This window comes from Drosophila elegans, unplaced genomic scaffold (genome assembly GCF_018152505.1).
Source record: "Drosophila elegans isolate 14027-0461.03 unplaced genomic scaffold, ASM1815250v1 contig_119, whole genome shotgun sequence".
Classification (NCBI taxonomy): Eukaryota; Metazoa; Arthropoda; class Insecta; order Diptera; family Drosophilidae; genus Drosophila; species Drosophila elegans.
In genome coordinates this window covers 536419-556583 of record NW_024545483.1, presented here as the reverse complement: position 1 = coordinate 556583, position 20165 = coordinate 536419, and the positions used below count along the sequence as shown (strand labels likewise).

At 32.8% G+C, this 20165-nt stretch overlaps 1 protein-coding gene across 6 annotated transcripts in view; it reads left to right on the top strand.

The window, feature by feature from the left end:
- The window catches only part of LOC108134983 (zwei Ig domain protein zig-8), a 75763-nt gene that overhangs the window by 13618 nt on the left and 41980 nt on the right, over positions 1–20165 (top strand). For 2 of the 6 annotated variants that reach the window (XM_041708079.1, XM_041708094.1), the window contains exons 3-4: positions 48–500; positions 565–740. The exons of 1 other annotated variant lie outside the window; for it this stretch is intronic. In XM_041708079.1, the coding sequence (XP_041564013.1) occupies positions 48–500; positions 565–740 (629 nt within the window). Of the gene's footprint in view, positions 1–47; positions 501–564; positions 741–6181; positions 6554–6606; positions 6682–20165 lie in introns of all 6 variants that reach the window. 3 more of the 6 variants (XM_041708071.1, XM_041708059.1, XM_041708050.1) reach the window with 3 other exon arrangements.

Sequence of the window (20165 nt, the reverse complement as noted above, 5' to 3'; positions counted from 1 at the left end):
TTTGTTGTTCACTCGGCTATTGCATTGTTAAACCTTAACATCCACAGGCACGGAATCCGTCGAACAAAAAGCAGCTTCGGCAAGTACAAATCTTAAAATCGGCGAGAATAGTACTTTCCTTTTTGATGACTATAATAAAACTAAAACAACATTATCAACTGCCGAATACCTGTCAGCCACAAGAGCAACTCTATACGCGTTTTCGTCGCAAAGCCAGGACCATTCCCAAATGCCAGTAAAAGCGTCGAGCTCGTCCCTTAGCGCTATCCCAACGAAAAAAAGTCGCGACAAAAAACCGATGGAAACACCAGGTGGCTTTGACACTAGCAGTAGCCCTTTAATCAAAAAATTAACAGACATTACTTGGCGCTCAGGAACCACAGATCAGCTACCGACAGTGACAATGCCAACAACATCATTTGCATCCCTGAAAGTCGATAGGAGCACCATAAAGCAGCCTATCGATTCCACGCGAACGAGAAATCATTGGACAGCAGGTGGTACGACTGAATAAAAACCAAAAACAGTGACAGTTTTTGAAAACCTTATGAAAACTTTTCACAGGATTCGCCCGTGTTACAGAACGACCACGGACTAAGCACCACCACGAGCACCACTGGGGACCTTTCTTCGAGGAGCCCCTCAGCTCGGCAGCCTCGGGCGACAACCTTATTTCCGCCGTGCATTTGTTTACGGAGGCAGTGCTTAATTGCCGTGTTGGTATGCTCAAGGACAAGACAGTAAGTAAGCTTTATTTTGAAGCATATCCCTGCAAGATATCGCTTTTGTAAGAATTTTTATATGTACAGTGGGCAAAAAAGTTTGCGAAGATTTTGTATGAAATTTCAGTGCAAAGAGAACTTAAACTTATTTTGCCCACTGTGTGTACATTTGAATGAAATTCATAAAATGATATGAGCAGATAAGCAAGTCGTGTTAAAGTCAGCTGCTTTTAAGTAATCAAACAAGATGAACAAGGTACAATTATACATTTCAATCGTCAAAAACGAACAGGGAAACTAACAAAAACCGCTTGAATGGATTTATTCTATCTACTTTTTTTAATTTCAGATTTCAATATATTTTATTTATTTAATACTCAGATTGCGAAATTTATTTTTTATAGAGTGACTGAAGTTTTGGGAACTCATCTAAACTGTATGTGTTCTTAAAGCCTCATACTAAGATCGACGAACAGTTTCGCCAGCGAAAAAACTTTATTTTTTCTAATGAGACCGATGTTTTCAGGGTTCACCCGAGCTCGTGTGCTTCGGTCATACGTCAATCAGCTGGGCTTGTTGACAAACAAATTAATTCGAGATAGCAAAATCAAAAGATGTTGTACTCTTTTAATAAAAATACACATTAAAATGGATCGTAAATCTTTTGTTGGTGCCGATTTTTCTGAGGTGTTTTGAAGTTATTTCCCTTAATTTTTAGATCAACTTCATAAGATTTATTTTTTTAATCTTTTCCCAGAGTTTCTTCAGACTGCTCCGAATTTTTATTTCTTTTAGTAATAAACCCACGGTGGGATTTATCATAATTGATGTTGATCGGTTTCTTAATATACCAACTATAATATTTCGTTTACTTCGCGAGTTAAAAATATCTGTTTAGTTATAAAAACTAACAAAACTTTTTAAACATTTGTGTTTCTTTTCTGTGTTTTTGTGATATTGCGGGGTTTCCTTTGGGCGTTTTCTGCTCACGATCACTAACCATACAACATATAGACTGGTCATTTCATACGACGCATTTGGACACAAAAAAACGTACCTCGGGAGGTCTCCCGTGCCACTAACCATACAACATATAGACTGGTCATTTCATACGACGCATTTGGACACAAAAATTCGGACCGCGGAAGGTCCACCGCTCTCACAGCAGCAGGTCCATGCACTTCGTGTGCGTTCGGGTTTTTTACTCTCTCATTCTTATTCTCATTTTTATGCTCGCGCACTCATTGCACGAGTTCAGTCGTTCAGTCGCAGAGAGGCGCTTTTTGAAGAAGGCTGCCCTGCGCTTGAATTCGTCTTTGTATGTATGCGTGATCATGCATTCTCATACACGGGAGCATGTGTGCGTTTATTTCATTTCGGCGCATCAAGAATATTTTGTCTTTTGCCACTTTTCAAACTTGGTACCCTAAGAATATGGGCGTATTTACTATTGGGTTATGATTTAAATATTAATATTATATGTTAAAATATATTTTTTTAATATTTCAGCATACATTTTATTTTTGTTTACAAATTCAAATCAGTGGTAGCAGTAAAATGTTTTACATATATGTATGTATTCGAATTTATAGAAATCAGTCCACTGAGATCGGAACAGGGCATATCGCAGTCGTGTCACTTGAAACACCGACTGCTCTTCAGTGGTTGAGAAAACTTCAAACTAAATCAATTCTTGTCGATGTTTTGCGAGCGGTTGGTGCCTGCATACCCTACCGACGATTGCTTTTAAGGGGAGCGGGCTTTTAGGACACTTGTTTTAAATGTTATGTTTAGTGATCTTTGGTTGATTTATTTTTTAATGATTCGCAGTGTTATTTTAATTTAATATAAACAAGTAATAAATAATAAAATACTTTTTATATTTTTGAAAATTTAAATGGAACAAATATAAAAATCTACATTTTTTTAATGATAATAATTTATTTTAATGATTATAATTTTAGATTTTAATTGTACCAATATCTTGAATTTTAACGAATTGTTTAAAGACAATTAAAAAATAAATCAACCAAAGATCACTAAACATAACATTTAAAACAAGTGTCCTAAAAGCCCGCTCCCCTTAAAAGCAATCGTCGGTAGGGTATGCAGGCACCAACCGCTCGCAAAACATCGACAAGAATTGATTTAGTTTGAAGTTTTCTCAACCACTGAAGAGCAGTCGGTGTTTCAAGTGACACGACTGCGATATGCCCTGTTCCGATCTCAGTGGACTGATTTCTATAAATTCGAATACATACATATATGTAAAACATTTTACTGCTACCACTGATTTGAATTTGTAAACAAAAATAAAATGTATGCTGAAATATTAAAAAATATATTTTAACATATAATATTAATATTTAAATCATAACCCAATAGTAAATACGCCCATATTCTTAGGGTACCAAGTTTGAAAAGTGGCAAAAGACAAAATATTCTTGATGCGCCGAAATGAAATAAACGCACACATGCTCCCGTGTATGAGAATGCATGATCACGCATACATACAAAGACGAATTCAAGCGCAGGGCAGCCTTCTTCAAAAGCGCCTCTCTGCGACTGAACGACTGAACTCGTGCAATGAGTGCGCGAGCATAAAAATGAGAATAAGAATGAGAGAGTAAAAAACCCGAACGCACACGAAGTGCATGGACCTGCTGCTGTGAGAGCGGTGGACCTTCCGCGGTCCGAATTTTTGTGTCCAAATGCGTCGTATGAAATGACCAGTCTATATGTTGTATGGTTAGTGCTAATACTATGTACTACAAACCACGTCACGGAAACACATATGATATCTACACCAGAGTTTACAAACATATAGCTAAGCTCTTCGATTTTTATTGGCAGACTATGAGCGTTAAGACTTTTAAGACTAGATTTCTGCTTTATGAGTATGCGCAGAAGGGTATGGCTATTTGAGACTTCGACGCTGTCTTTCATGGCAAGAATTTAAGCAAAATTATTAGTTGCGCACGCATTGTGGATGAAAACAAACATTGATAAGAACATTAAGTAAACAAAACGACCTACGTTTATTTTAAATATAACGAATACTAAAATATTGAATTTATGACAGTAGGAGAGTCAATCTAGCCATATCCGTCTGTCCATTTGTCCGTCCGTCCGTCCGTTTCTACGAAAACTAGTCTCTCAGCTTTAAAGCTATCTGCATGAAACTTTCCCAAAAGGTGTCTTCTATTACAGGTATAACATAACGAGCCGGATCGGACGACTTTAGCATATAGCTCCCATAGGAACCATCGAAAAAGAAATTTAAAAAATCATAGCTTTGTCTTTTTTAGTATTATTTTATTATTCTAGAATTACGGTTTAAATATGATCAAAATCGGACGACTATATCATATAGCTCCCAAGGGAACAATTACGCTTTTAATTTTATTCATTTCGGAAAACTATATCAAATAGCTGCCATAGGAACGATCAAATAATTTAGCTGAAAATCATCATAGCTTCAATGTTTTTAAACATATATGAATATAAATCGAAATTTAGACATTTTAAAGAATATTTCGTTTTTGCAATAGCTGCAATGGTATAAACATCGACTTGCCGAATTTTGTTTTTTTTCTTTTTTTTAAGATGCTTAAATTAAAAATCACGAAAGTAGCCTTAAAGCTTAAAGCTTATAAGACACTATCACAATTTTGTAACTTTTATTGAAAAATTACACAGGACAACAAAATAAAACTTTGTAAAAGGTGCAGGCTTATCTGCTCAAAATAATGTTAATACTACTACTACTGAACACTTGATTTTCGTTTGTAACGCGTTGTATTTGTGGTACAACATTAAATGTTTTGATTTAAGATATCTTAGAGAGTGGACATTTCATTTCATTAAGAGGCATGTAAACTCCGAAAATTTCCAAACATAGTCTTAAAAATAAGTCTTAAGTAAAAATTACCTAGAAAATTAAATAGAGCTTTAAGGTATTATTGAGGTCATGTTTTTCTAAATTTATATGGCAGGCTTAGCTTTAGGGCCATGTTTGGTCCCTTATTACTTAAATTAGGGAATTTTTCCTAAAATCAACAAATTTTTTTTGCAAGTAATTAAATAGTTTACATATATGTTTTTCTTTAGATTTGCATTTAGTTTTCCATCATTTTATGAATAAAACCAAACTTTTGTGTATTCTATAAGTAAAACAAAACGTATGGGTGCTTTGTTTCACGTCTTGACCTCTATTTCTACAGAATTTGAGCTGACGAACAGCTTTTAAGGATATGAACCAAAATGTGTACTTTTAATGACATTTATTTACCACATTTATTTTAAATTCCGGATTAAACCTAATGGCCCTGTGTAAATAAATGCGCATTAGGCTAAATGCGTTTTAATGAGCCAATTGAATCAGACTATAAGATACCAAATTTGTTCATTTGTAGAATTTATTTTGAACCATTGGTTTGGAAAAAATAGCAAAATTAATTTTTCAAGCGGTTATCCATAGCGCAGTATTGCGTCGTGGGTTCACTTCGTTTTGTTGATAAATGTGTAGTAATATAGTAACAACGTGTCTACTAGGGTAAAAGCTTCAGTTTGCCGAAGTAAGCTATCTTTCTCATTTCATTCGAATATTTTTATTAGCAAAAGAAATTCAAAATTTAGAACTTATTAATTTAATCATATACAAGAACCCATTTCAGTAGCATTACTTGTCTTTGCTAATGATATTGTCGATTTATAACAAAATTAACGCTTTAGTCACAACTAGATACTATAGCTGACATAAGGATTTTTTTTTAACAGCTGCATTCTCGTTTTTATACCCTTGCAGAGGATATTATAATTTCAGTCAGAAGTTTGCAACGCAGTGAAGGAAGCATTTCCGACCCTATAAAGTATATATATTCTTGATCAGCATCACTAGGAGAGTCGATCTAGCCATGTCCATCCGTCCGTATTTCCGTCTGTCCGACCGTTTCTACGCAAACTAGTCTCTCAATTTTAAATCTATCTAAATAAATCTTTCCCAAAACGTATCTTTCGTTGCAGGTAGTATATCATTCAGAACGTGCCGGATCGAACGACTATAGCATAATAACTCCCATCGGAACAATTGGAATATTAAAAAAATAAATTAATCGAAATTGTATATTCTCTAATTTTAAATTTTTGTTTGTAATTCTTTTTGACATATAAATAGTTTAGTTGGGTGAAAATGATCATTCTATTCGTTTTAATGAGTACTCATTTAATTCGAAATTCAGATGCTTAAATTATGTTTTTTTTTATTTTTGCAATAGCTGCAAGGGTATATAAACTTCGGCTTGACATAGCTTGCTTTTTTCTTGTTGTTTTATATTTTAACAACCATACCAAATATAAATTTTGTGGTAAGGCTGAGGACTTAATTTAAAAAAAAACGTAAAAATAGTTAAACGCATTATTGTAATTTAAAATAAAATGTACCATTTTTTAATATTCAGGGAGATGGTATCTCCACAAGGCTGCTTGAAAATGTAAGGAAAGAAAACCAAACAAAAGCTGGACACAATGGGAAAAAAGTTGCGACTTATAACTTGACAAGCCATGTCTCTAAAACCTTCCGATTTCCTTATAAAACACTAAAATATAAAAATGAAACCCCTAAAATATACCTAAAAGAGCAAATTAGCCCCAAGCTAAATTTGAACAAAAATGTTTTGATAATGACTTACAAAGAATTATTAGGCACAAGCAAGAATGCATTGATGCTTTCTAATGATGAAAAATCGAAAGGACTCATTCAGGAGAATTACATTTTTAATAAGCGGCTTTTTTTAATAACTGATGAATTTCTCTCTACAAAAATCGTACAGGTAATACATTTAATATTTTAAGCATGGTATATGTAATAACTATTTATTTATAGCCTTTAGACTTGAATGTGCTGAACAAAATCAACAAAAGACTTAAGGATCTTAAAAAAAAGTATATTTTGCAAAAGGTAAATTAGTAGCTACAACTAATGCATTCGGCCTTTAATTTTATTGGGGTTGAAAAGGGATTTAGTAATGCCATGGGTTTCACCGAAATGTTCAGTGTGCATGGTTCTGTATCCCAAGATTTCGGTCACCAAAAACACAGGTACTTTTCCCTATACCTAAAAAATAACCTTTGTATACACATAGATAGGATAACGGAATTTCTAATTTTAACTAGAAACTATCCTGACGGCTGAGAGGCAGAGAAAGAGAGAAAATCTCTCTTAGAAACATTTGACTAGCTCAACTAGATACTAAATTATTTTATAACATGTATATTAATAATTTCAAGTCAGAGCGCCTTAAATTAAAAGACCGTAATTATATATTATATTTATTAACTATATATTTTAATTATATATTATAATAATATTATTCTTAAACAATTTAAACTGTCTAATTAAAATTTTAAAATATATATTATTCATAAAAAAAATTAACTGACGATTTTAAATTTTTATCATATTCTTACATAGTTAAAATTATTAAGAAAAAATGTTGTTTGTTATTTATCATATTTTTAAATCAACTCCAGCGCTCAACCGGTACAAATACAGCGCCTGCGCTACCGGATTAAATGTTATGTAATGTAAAACAAAAAATCCAGGCTGTTACTTAACATATTTTAAAATCAGATCCTGATCTCAACAGAATCAAAAACAGTTTCAGCGGTTAACCTGTTCAAACGACTATTTTACATTCCAGAATTTTACATTAGTTCACTTTTTCGCCGCCAGGGAGCGACAATGAGAGTAAGGATATATGCAACCCGCCAAACGGCCAAAGCGCATTCTATGTCTCAGTATGCGCGGCTTAGCTCGTAAAGCGTCATCTAAGAGTCATTTATTTTGGGTTGCGTCTTGACTATATGGGGATCAATTTGACAGGATCCCTTTGAAAACTGTGAGTTTTGGGCTATATTTTGATATTATAAATAAGTGTCAATGAGTAAGAAAGTAAGTGTCAGCAAGTAGAAATTTTTTTTTAAATAAAACATTTTCTTTATTTTCCTAAATTATATCAAACAAAAACACACCTTACAATATTTTGGATATCAAATTTGGTGACGAAAAATGATTTAACTTTCGACTAAATAATTATATTTAAATTTGCTCTCACTCGGCTGCACCAAATAATGTAACCTTGTTGCCCACACAGGCAGCGTGCGGCGTGTTTTATTTCCGACCCTGTAAAATATATACATTCTTGACCAGCATCACGACGAGCGTTGATCTAGCCATGTCAATAAATCATTATAGCTTTCGTGGTTTTTAACTAGTACTCAAATAATTCGCATTTTTGTTAGCTGCAAGGGTATATAAACTTCAGCTTGCCGAAGTTAGCTTCTTTTCTTGTTTTAGATATTATTTCCTTTTTTGATGACTATTAAGGGGATCTTTCTTCACATTTTTTGAAAAATTGACTTTTTTATGCGTGGAATGTGTGTTGAAGGATTTTTCGCTATGATAAATATATCTCGTATTATTCCATTTTCGCATGATTTCTCGTTATAACTTGTCAAATAAGAATATTCTTGTATAGCTTTTAACGCAATTTACTCGAAAAAAAATTTTTTTTTCAAATGATTTTTTGTTTTTTTGTTTTTTTTTTTTTTTTTTGAATTTAGATAGATTTACAAATAAAACAGTATATTCCTATGTCATTTCAATATTAAAAAAAATTCTCAAACTTTAATGTATTTTTGACCAAATCTGAATAAAGGTATAGGTCCCCTTAAATAGTTTTACTCGATTTTTACCAATTCTAGGTTTCATTTAACTAGAAATACTTTAACTTTAAAAAAAAATTGAAAATTAAAAATAAAACGTTTAAATAGGCCAAATTTAACAAAAATTCAACAAAATGTGTCTGAGGCAAATTGGTGTTGCTCCTGTTTCAATGCCATAATCTTAATGGAACAATCAAGATTGGAAGCAAATGTAATAATGTACACAACGACAACAATTTTCGCCCAAATTTTAATTTAAGCAGTTGAATTTTTCCTGAAAATGCCCATATACCATTCTTAACTAAGGTTACGATTCTTAACTACGTATACAACAAGTTGTTGCATGTCGAATAACTATAATATTTAGTTTGTTTTCGTGTTTCCCAAAAAAATAAAAAACATCAATTACAGTTTAGGTGAAATATCAGACTGTGCTTTATCCCAGTAAACAAGTTGTATACTCGAAAGGCAGTCAAGGCGACGTATCCGACCATAACACCAGGCGAGCCGATAAAAAAATGTTCGTCTGTCTGTCTCTCGTTTTTAAACGCTTCAAGCTATTTGAATAAACTTCCATAACTTGAAATACCATTAGCAAACCAAAAAGTTTCAGAGATTTATATTTAGAAATGGGCTACTATACGTGTATCTATGATTTATTTTGTGTTATGTTTTCCGAGCTCACGGCATAAAAGTCAACATTTTTAATGGGCTGTCCATATATTAAGAAATCAAGTTTTCGATGTATGTATATCGACTTCAATATAGGGTTGCATTCGGAACATATTGGCGGTGTAATTGCCGCGAAATAAATTTTTGAATAATTGCTTTTAAGAAAAAAACTCTTTATAAAATGATAACGTAATCATTGTCCAAGACACCCTCCCTCCCCATATAATCAAACATAATCATTTCCTTGACACCCGCCAGCTTTCGAGAAATCGAGTTATGGAAGTTCGATTTTAGGAGATACATTTTTTTGTTTGAGCAATCGAAATTCGAGTTAGCGAAGTTAGAGGCAACGGAGTTCGACTGTATTTATATACCCGTTACTTGTAGAGTAAAAGCGAATATTGTATTTGTTGAAAAGTATGTAACGGGTAGAAGAAAGCGTTTTTGAATTATAAAGTATATACATCCTTGATCAGGATCAGTAGTCATGTCGCTCTAGTCATGTTCGTCTGTCCATTTGTTCGATGGATATACCTGCAAACATTTATAATGGTTGTAATTCATAATTTTACATTATAAATACTACACTCAAAAACTTTGTTTATTACATATAGAAAAAAAATTGTTCCTACGTTAAAAAAATGCATAAAAATAAAAAAAAAAATATTTTCTGTGTCTTAACAAAAATTTTTATAAAAAAAGAATTTTGAGAAAATATTTGTTAAACTATAGGAATTATTTTCAATTTTCTTAAATTTAAGGCGTTTTTTCTAAGCTGCCTCTTCCGGATTTTCTATACTTATAAATACTAAAATTGCAAATAAATTCACTAGCCACTTTTAAAATGGAGAAAAACGAGTTTAAGTTTAGATAAATTTGTACATATATTGAAATCTACTTTCTAAAATACGATATATTTTTTTAACAGTTCCTATTATTAATGCTTAAATTAAGAAAAATACCCTTATAATTAGAAAAGAATTTTCTCAAATGTTTAGCCTAGGGGGTTAATGTCTTGGAACATCAAACATTGCGTAGCTATTCTGGACCTCAGTTCAAATCCTCTTCTTTTGGAATTGTTCTGTTATTTATTTGTTACTCGGCTGACTAGTTACAAAAGCAATTTTATTGCATATTTTTATACCCTTGCAGAGGGTATTATAATTTCAGTCAGAAGTTTTCAACGCAGTGAAGGAGACATCTCCGACCCTATAAAGTATATATATTCTTGATCAGCATCACTAGGAGAGTCTATCTAGCCATGTCCGTCTGCCGTCCGTCTATCCTGTGTGTGCAGCTATTTCAAAAACTAAATACTCTTTAAAACGTTTAAATTATGATTTACTTGCGTGTATGTTTAAAAACATTGAAGCTATGATGATTTGCAGCTTAATTATTTGATAGTTCCTATGACAGCTATACGATTGTTCCTATGCTATAATCGTCCGATTTTGATGAAATTTAAAACGTAATTCTGAAATATTTAACCATTAATATATCTCCAAGAACTAAAAAAAATTGAAAAACAACAAAGTTATAATTTTTTTTATTTATTTTTATGATTGTTCCTATAGCTATATGCCATAGTCGTCCGATTTTGATGAAATTTAATTTAAATATAGCTCCCAAAGGAACAATCATAAAAATAAATAAAAAAAATTATAACTTTGGTGTTTTTTAATTTTTTTTAATTTTTTTAATAGTAATGGTTAAATATTTCAAAATTACGGTTTAAATTTCATTAAAATCGGACGACTATAGCATAAAGTTCCCATAGGAACAATCGTATAGCTGCCATAGGAACTATCGAATAATTAAGCTGCAAATCATCATAGTTTCAATGTTTTTAAACATACACGTAAGTAAATCATAATTTTAACGTTTTCAAGAGTATTTAGTTTTTGAAATAGCTGCAAGGGTATATGAACTTTGGCTTGCCGAAGTTTGCTTCCTTTCTTGTTCTCTTTGAATTCTTATACGGGATTTGCGCAAAGTTGAATGTGATGACATTGTGGCGCAACCGGCTTATGCGTCTACGAATCCTAAGATCCTAGTTCAAATCCCGGTTGAGACATCTTGGCCCAAAAAAGAAGAAGGTTTGTTTTTCCCTTTCCTGTCATAACATTATAATTTCCTTTGCTTTTTTCCAATTACAGAGAGCGGGTGCAAGAGGGTGGGCACATAAAAAACTTAATATATTATAAAATAACAGATACAGATATTCAAATAGATTTTAGCTCACTCCCCACCAACCCTTTAGGATTAAGGGTATTTTTTTAGAAACTTTTTTTCTAAAATATAGAAAATAAATTCTATGTTTTTGAACAATTTCGTCCTATATTTAAAAACCTTCTTTCTGTAATATAGATAAAATCGCATATAAATCTAAATCGTGGGCGATTATCTAAAATCAAAGGCGAATTTTTATGTCTTAGAAAAAAAATTGTTTGAGTGTAAATATACATTTACTATATTAATAATGTTAATTGTAATAATTGTTAGCCGGCTCGAGGTTAGGATGTTGAAAAAATAACACAATTTTTTTTTTATTTTGGTTATTTGTCAATATATTTCAGATGCTCTTCGGCAACCGTCTTCAGGACAACTATAAAATAATTACAACGATTTTAATATTCTTAACAAACAGAAAACAATTTACATTTGACATATATATAACTTATACGTCTGCGTCCGGTGACGTGGAGTTGTTAACTAATTTTTCTTTCCCTAGTAAATGTCTATATAAATGAGCGCAATTGTCATTGTCCGTTTTTTAGTTCATCCGTATGTCTGTAGGTGTTTTTATGATATGTGGCATTTCTATGGTGAATCGTTTGGCATAGTGTTGTTCTTGTGATAAGATACTCGCCTCTTCGAAGTTCGGAGAGTGATTATTCTTGGCACAGTGGGACATGAGTGCTGTTTTTTGCGCGTTCGTATGGTGTCTAGCTTTGAAGTCCGATTTATTGTTTTGGGTGTTTGGAGTTAAAGTTGATGATTCGTCCGGACTCAATTGGTTTCTTATACCATTTTAATTTTAATCGGTTTCCACGTCTAATTATTACTGAGTCCAAATAAGCTAATTGATTGTTTTCTTCTGGTTCTATTGTAAATTTTATATTATTGGCGAAAAAGTTGAGCATGGTCAGTGTAGTTTTAATGTCATCCTCTTAAATGATTGCGAACAGGTCATCTATGTTACGTATTTGGTCAGTAATCTTGAAGGTCGTCTTAGTTTTTTTAACGTGTTGTCCAGGAGAGTTTCCGTTACAATATCTGCAATAACCGGCGAGGCTGGCGATCCCATAGGCATTCCTTTTAATTGTGTGTAAAAATTGTTTCCAAATTTGAAATATCTGTTTTCTTGAATACAAAATTGTATTATGTCAATAATTATTGTTTGCGGTATTTTTCTGTGTTTTTGTATTGTCTATTTGTTTTTAATTATATCGAGGACTAGATCTGTCGGTATACTCGGAAATAATGAAATTACGTCAAATGAAATTAATCTTTCATCGTCGCCAATGTATGTGTTGTTGATTTTGTCTTTGAATTCTGGGTAGTCCATATATTCGTGGTGGTAAAGCTGTGGTGGTTGTCAACTTATTTCTTTCGATTCTTGAGATACGTTCCATTTTTAATAGTTTCTCCCCAATTTCGTTATTTTTTGTTTGTAGTCTAGAGGTGGGGTCTGTCCTGTATGTGTTTATATACTTTAATATGTCCTTCATTTTTTGGTTATAGTCATCTTTGTTCATAGCTACCGTCTTGTTACCTTTGTCTGAGGTCAATATTAAAATATCGTGATTTTCTTTAAGAAATCTCCTTGTTTGTCCCACTGCGTCTAATATTGCACGATCAAATGCACTTTCTTTGTTTGATGTTTTGTGGTCTTTGATAAGCAAAGAGAATTGGGTTCGCGCCTCTTCTTGTTTCTCTTTGTCAATAATAGTTTTGAGGATTTCCTCTCCGTCCGCAATGTATTTTAAGAGAGGGAATTTCTTCTTCTCTATTGTTTAGATAAGAGTTGTGGACTGGCGGTATAAACTTGAATTGTTCTCTGTTTGTCAACAAGCCAAACAGTGAGACCGTGGCACACTACCAACACAAGAAAGAAGACTAAACTATTTTCGACTTGAGTACTAGGCTTTCACATGCAGATTATAGTTATTCCTACGCAACGAAAGTTTATTTAAAAACGTAATTCTGAAATATTTAACCATTACTATATCCCGATCCGACTCGTTCCGACTAACCTTCTGTCAAAAAAGTACCGGGACTGGATTAATTAAAAAGCCTGTGCTGAACCGATTTTTGAATTTTTTTTTGTTATGTTGGTAACACTGTTCTGCATTACGAAGAAGTGTAGTTTGTGCGCGATCTGTCTAGTAGTTTGTTTACAGTCGCTGGTTACGTCAGTCTATGTTCTAGTTGCTTGTCGAATTTCATAATGAACGAATATATTGAACAAAGAACGCGCCGTCGCATCGAGCTACGATTGTGAACGAATACAAGGTAAACAAGAAAGAAAGCAAACTTCGGCAAGCCGAAGTTCATATACCCTTGCAGCTATTGCAAGAATTAAATATTTTTAAAAATATTAAAATTATGATTTACTTTGCGTATGTGTTGAAAACTTGAAGCTGTGATGATTTGCAGCTCAATTATTAGATAGTTATTTTATATATTTTTATTGTTCCTATGGGAGCCATATGATATAGTCATTCGATTTCGATGAAATTTAAACCGAAATTCTGAAATATTCAACCATTATTATATGTCGAAGAACTAAAAAAATATTAAAAAACAGCAAAGTTATAATTTTTTTTTATTTTTTTTTCGATTGTTTCTATGGGAGCTATATGCTATAGTCGTCCGATCCGGCTCGTTCCCACTTATATGCTACCTGCAATAGAAAGACAACTTTTGGGAAAGTTTCATGCAGATAGCTTTAAAACTGAGAGACTAGTTTGCGTAGAAACGGACGGACAGACGGACATGGCTAGATCGACTCGCCTAGTGATGCTGATCAAGAATATATATATTTTATAGGGTCGGAGATGTCTCCTTCACTGCGTTGCAAACTTCTGACTGAAATTATAATACCCTCTGCAAGGGTATAAAAACTCCATAAATACCATCGAACAACCTCCGTATTCGCCAGATTTAGCCCCGTGCGACTTCTTTTTGTTTCCTCGACTCAAGTTGCCGCTCCGTGGAACCCGTTTTAGCACCATTGAAGACATCAAACAAAATTCGGCACGGGAGTTGAAGGCTATCCCGGAAAACGCCTATAAAAAATGTTTTGAAGACTGGCAGAATCGCCTGTATTGCCTCTAATGGGGACTACTTTGAAGGCGACAAAATAAATTTGAATCATTAAATGGAAAATGTGTGTTTTATTAACCCAGTCCCGGTACTTTTTTGACAGAAGGTATATAATACCTGCAATAGAAAGACAACTTTTGGGAAAGTTTCATGTTCGTATGGAAGCTATAGGATATAAACGTCCGATCGGCACGCGCTTTAACCCTGATCAAGATATGCATAAAAAATACGCTTTGGAAAGATGCATGTCAATAGCTTTTACACTGCGCGAAATATTTTCAATTCTTGTTAGATATATCCGATTGTTCCTATGGGAGCTATCAGATATAGACCTCCGATCGGGGCGCTTTTCAAATTTAATCTGCGTACACATGTTTTAGGACGACTGTGAAAGTTTCAGATCGTTAGCTTTTTAGCAAACGGTATTGAAATGGCTATATCGACTCCCTTATTGATCCTAATCAAGAATATGAAGAAGAATGTTTCACTGCTTTAAAAAATACTGACCAAAATTAATTAAATTAATTCGTCCGAAAATTGTATGAACTGAATGTTCGCGCGAACACAGCCAAGATAGAATCGTTTCTATTTTTGTCGAGCAAGACGTCGACCACGAAATTCGGGCGCGAACACTACAGGCAACGACGAACATTTCGATAACTACATGGACAACAGGATAGATTTCAACACACTACCATTCTTGGAATTCATTTAACGAAATCTAACATTGCAGAATGATCCTCGGTTAATGCATCCCAAAACAACATTTCTTGCTTTTAAAAATTGGTTTCGGCCAACAAACGTTGGCCTCATAGAGCAATGTATTTGTGTTTCATTGCATTGGTTTGGTGTTTGATCAGCCTCATTTATTGCTCATTTTTTGTTTTAACTATACGATTTTACGAAAGTGCGAGCAAGACAACCTATGACGATTCCAATGAGCAATGAATGAGGAAAATTGTCAGAACCGATACCGATTTGGTATAAAATTACCATTCCATGAAATACCACCGGGCCGATACATCAATGAGCAAAATTGTATTTAAAAAGTACAATTTTGCTTATTAATTGGAGTTGACGACAAAGCGGAATAAAAAAGCGAGGCTTAAATGTATAGGATATACTTTTTACCATTTAAAGGATTTCAGATCCTGTTTAATCGTTAAAATTAGCGCGATAAACACAATATAATAAGCAAAACCATAAAGTTTGAATTTAACGTTAAAAAGGCAGTGTGACCGTGATTTTATAAGCAAAAATAGCTCAAATAACTCAAGCAGTACATATAATTCGTCAATGAATGAGGCGAACAATGTAATGTCATACCCGTATAAGCAGAGCAATTAAGCCACAAAAGAGGAACATGAGCAAACGCTTTATTGCGTTTTATACCTGTTACTCGTCGAAAAGTATGTAACAGGTAGAAGGAAAACTTTCCGACCCTAGTCGAACTAGCCATGTCCGTCCGTCTGTCCAGAAAGTCAGTTCGTTTTTCGGTCTGACCGTTTGAACGTGGAGATCTCGAAAACTATAAAATCCAGAGATTTGGGATTTAACATGCACATTTTAGTTAATTTACGAAGGGCAAGTTTATTTCGAAATGCGGTCACATCCACTTTTGGTTGTATATTGAGTCACACAAAAATCGAATCATTATTTTAGAAGGAAATAGCGTGAATGTAAATTGTTGGATTTTTTAAAATTCGAGGTAGATGGCGGCACCCAAAGCTTGGTTACATTCTGGGGCATAATTATTTAGAAAGTGGTAAGCTGAGTAACGGATATCGATACGTCGTGCACTCGATTATAGCGTTCCTTCCTGTTTTGTATTGCATTACTATGTTAAAAAACAATAAAAAGGTTTGTTGTCTATTTTCCTTACAATTTTTGAAATTACCATAAAATACCTATAAAATATTACTTAAAATTATTTTTTTCCGCGTTTAAAGCCACTATTGCCAATGTTTGAAGTTTAACTCAAATATTAAGTTTTTGGCGTAATGATTGACAAGAGCTTTTTGCAGGGACCATAATCAATATAATTGATATAATAAAACTAAAAAGCAAAGCTGGTTATGATCTTTATAGGGTCGGAAACGGTTCCGTTTATTTGTTAAATAATTTTCAACGAATACAATATAAACTTTTACTTTTTAAGTAACGAGTATTAAACGAAGTTTTGCCCTTAACTCTATTAGTCTAGTGTTGGGGTGTACCTAGATCCTGGGTACGTATCTATTTACATTTTTTTTAAACCTTTTACCTTATCTAGGTAAAAAATGTGAGATTACATTTCACCATACCTGGTTGAAGATTTTTATTTATCTTTAAAAAATGTTAAATGTTAGGTATTTGGGCACTGAAATACTTGTTGTTTTGTTGTTGTCAAATAAGCTTGTTACCACTAAATTGTATTTTGTATTATTTCGCCAATATGCTTATAAAAAGTAGCATAATTTCCCTGCAAAATAAAAGTTATTTCCGCAAGACGTTTCTTTATACATGTTTATACAACCAGACTTAAAAGCCTATACATAGCATTAGAAATGTTTTTTCTACCGTTTTTGTAATTTGTTTCTTACCTAGAAACTTGACAAATTGTGAGGCCTTCACCTCACCTAGGCACTCATTATCTCAAATACATTGTACGTTATCTAGATCCAAAAAACTACTACCATTCCCAACACTGATTACACCATTACTCGCTGTCACCTAAGTTCGCACAGCTGGCAGGTTGATATGTATTTAGCTTACATGTATATGAAGCTCCGTAAAAATGCCTACCATTTCTCTGCAGAACGAGGCGTGTCAGGAGGCTATTTCCCGGATTTGATATTCCAAAGAGACCACTAGCATTGCCTTACTGAACAAATGAGAGCCGAAATTCGTATTAAAACTGAACGAAACAAGAAAAGGATAAGGGATTTCTACATCTTAGAAAATAATTTCTAAAAATGTATTTTTTAAGAAAACTTTTTTAAAATTCAAAAAATATTTTCGTTTTTCTAGAAATACTTATAAAATATAGACAAATTTTATTTTCTTTATTTTAGAAAAATATTTGTATTTCCCATAACCTTACAGATGGTAACGATATTGCCAACAAGCTTGCTTATTTGCAAAAAAACTGATCCAAACTCTAATAAAATTCAAGTTTAATGTTCGGAATTGAATACCGAAGAAGGTCTGATATTTATTTTATAGAAAATGGTATCTAATTGTTAGGCACTTTTAAGCAAATACAATAATATTATATGACTCCAAAGAGAGATTTAGAATTGCAAATAGTAGTAGTAACTTGCGTGACATAAAAATATAAGGAAGCTATTGGCCTTATATTACACGCGATATCATAAGCGTAAAATTTTTCTTTTATATTTTACGTACACACAGAAAACTAAATTATTTATTTCGAATTTATTTCAAATTGATAATTTAAATACAATACAACAAGTATAAACTGTATTAAAAAATTTAGTATGAAAAAAAATTCCAATATAAAATTAAATTATTGTTGAATCAAATTTGTATATATAATTTTAATTTTAAGAAAAGTTTATTTAAAAATGTATTTTATTGTTAAAAGCAAGTGAACATTTTTTAGTACAAACATATTCTGTGTGCAACACAAATTGCACACTGTGCTTTAGCACAGTTGCACATTTTATAAAACTTAGTTGCCTAGCTTTAAACTGTAAAATAAACTATAAATATAGATTACATTTTACAATATTTTTGGTTTTATCTCTTAAAAAGTAGTTTAATTTTACTTTAGGCATGCTAAATTACTATAAATAACTATAAAACAAGAATGAAAGCAAACTTCGGCAAACCGAAGTTCATATACCCTTGCAGCTATTGCAAGAATTAAATATTTTTGAAAACATTAAAATTATGATTTACTTGCGTATATGTTTACAAACATTAAAACTATGATGATTTGCAGCTCAATTATTTGATAGTTATTTTATATATATTTTTATCATTTCTATGGGAGCTATATGATATAGACGTCCGATTTTGATAAAATTTAAACTATAATTCTGAAATAATTAAACATTGCTATATGTTGAAGAACAAAACAAAAAATTAAAAAACAGAAACGTTATAATTTTTTTTCATTTATTTTTCCGATTGTTCCTATGGGAACTATATGTTATAGTTGTACGATTTTGATTAAATTTAAACCGTAAATCGGAAATATTTGACCATTACTAAATGCCGAAGAACTAAACAAAAAATAAAAAAAATAGCAAAGTTATAATTTTTTAAATTTATATATCCGATTGTTCCTATGGGAGCTATATGCTATAGTCGTCCGATCCGGCTCGTTCCAACTTATATACTACCTGCAATAGAAAGACAACTTTTGGGAAAGTTTCATGCAGATAGCTTTAAAACTGAGAGACTAGTTTGCGTAGAAACGGACGGACAGACGAACGGACAGACTGACAGACGGACAGACGGACATGGCTAGATCGATTCTCCAAGTGATGCTGATCAAGAATATATATACTTTATAGGGAGATGTCTCCTTAACTGCGTTGCAAACTTCTGACTGAAATTATAATACCCTCTGCAAGGGTATAATTACCATTTGTGATTTACAGTAAATCATTGTTTCTAAGAAAAAATAATATAAATCAAACAAGAAGAAACGATATAGTCGAGTTCCTCGACTTTTAGACACCCGTTACTCAGTTAACCAATTTGAAAACCCACAAATTTCGCGATTTTTTAGGAGTTAGAGTGCGCGTGGCCACGTTTTTAAATAAACTTTCGTTGCGTAGGAATAACTATAATCTGCATGTGAAAGCCTAGTACTCAAGTCGAAAATAGTTTAGTCTTCTTTCTTGTGTTGGTAGTGTGCCACGGTATCACTGTTTGGCTTGTTGACAAACAGAGAACAATTCAAGTTTATACCGCCAGTCCACAGCTCTTATCTAAACAATAGAGAAGAAGAAATTCCCTCTCTTAAAATACATTGCGGACGGAGAGGAAATCCTCAAAACTATTATTGACAAAGAGAAACAAGAAGAGGCGCGAACCCAATTCTCTTTGCTTATCAAAGACCACAAAACATCAAACAAAGAAAGTGCATTTGATCGTGCAATATTAGACACAGTGGGGCAAACAAGGAGATTTATTAAAGAAAATGACGATATTTTAATATTGACCTCAGACAAAGGTAACAAGACGGTAGCTATGAACAAAGATGACTACAACCAAAAAATGAAGGACATATTAAAGGATATAAACACATACAGGACAGACCCCACCTCTAGACTACAAACAAAAAATAACGAAATTGGGGAGAAACTATTAAAAATGGAACGTATCTCAAGGATCGAAAGAAATAAGTTGACAACCACCACAGCTTTACCATCACGAATATATGGACTACCCAAAATTCATTAAGAAGGAACCCCTCTACGACCAATCTGCTCCTCCATTGGATCACCATCCTGACATATTAAAAAACATGACAATAGACTCCAAATATAACATAAAAAATTCAGAAGAATTCAAAGACAAAATCAACAACACATACATTGGCGACGATGAAAGATTAATTTCATTTGACGTAATTTCATTATTTCCGAGTATACCGACAGATCTAGTCCTCGATATAATTAAAAACAAATAGACAATACAAAAACACAGAAAAATACCGCAAACAATAATTATTGACATAATACAATTTTGTATTCAAGAAAA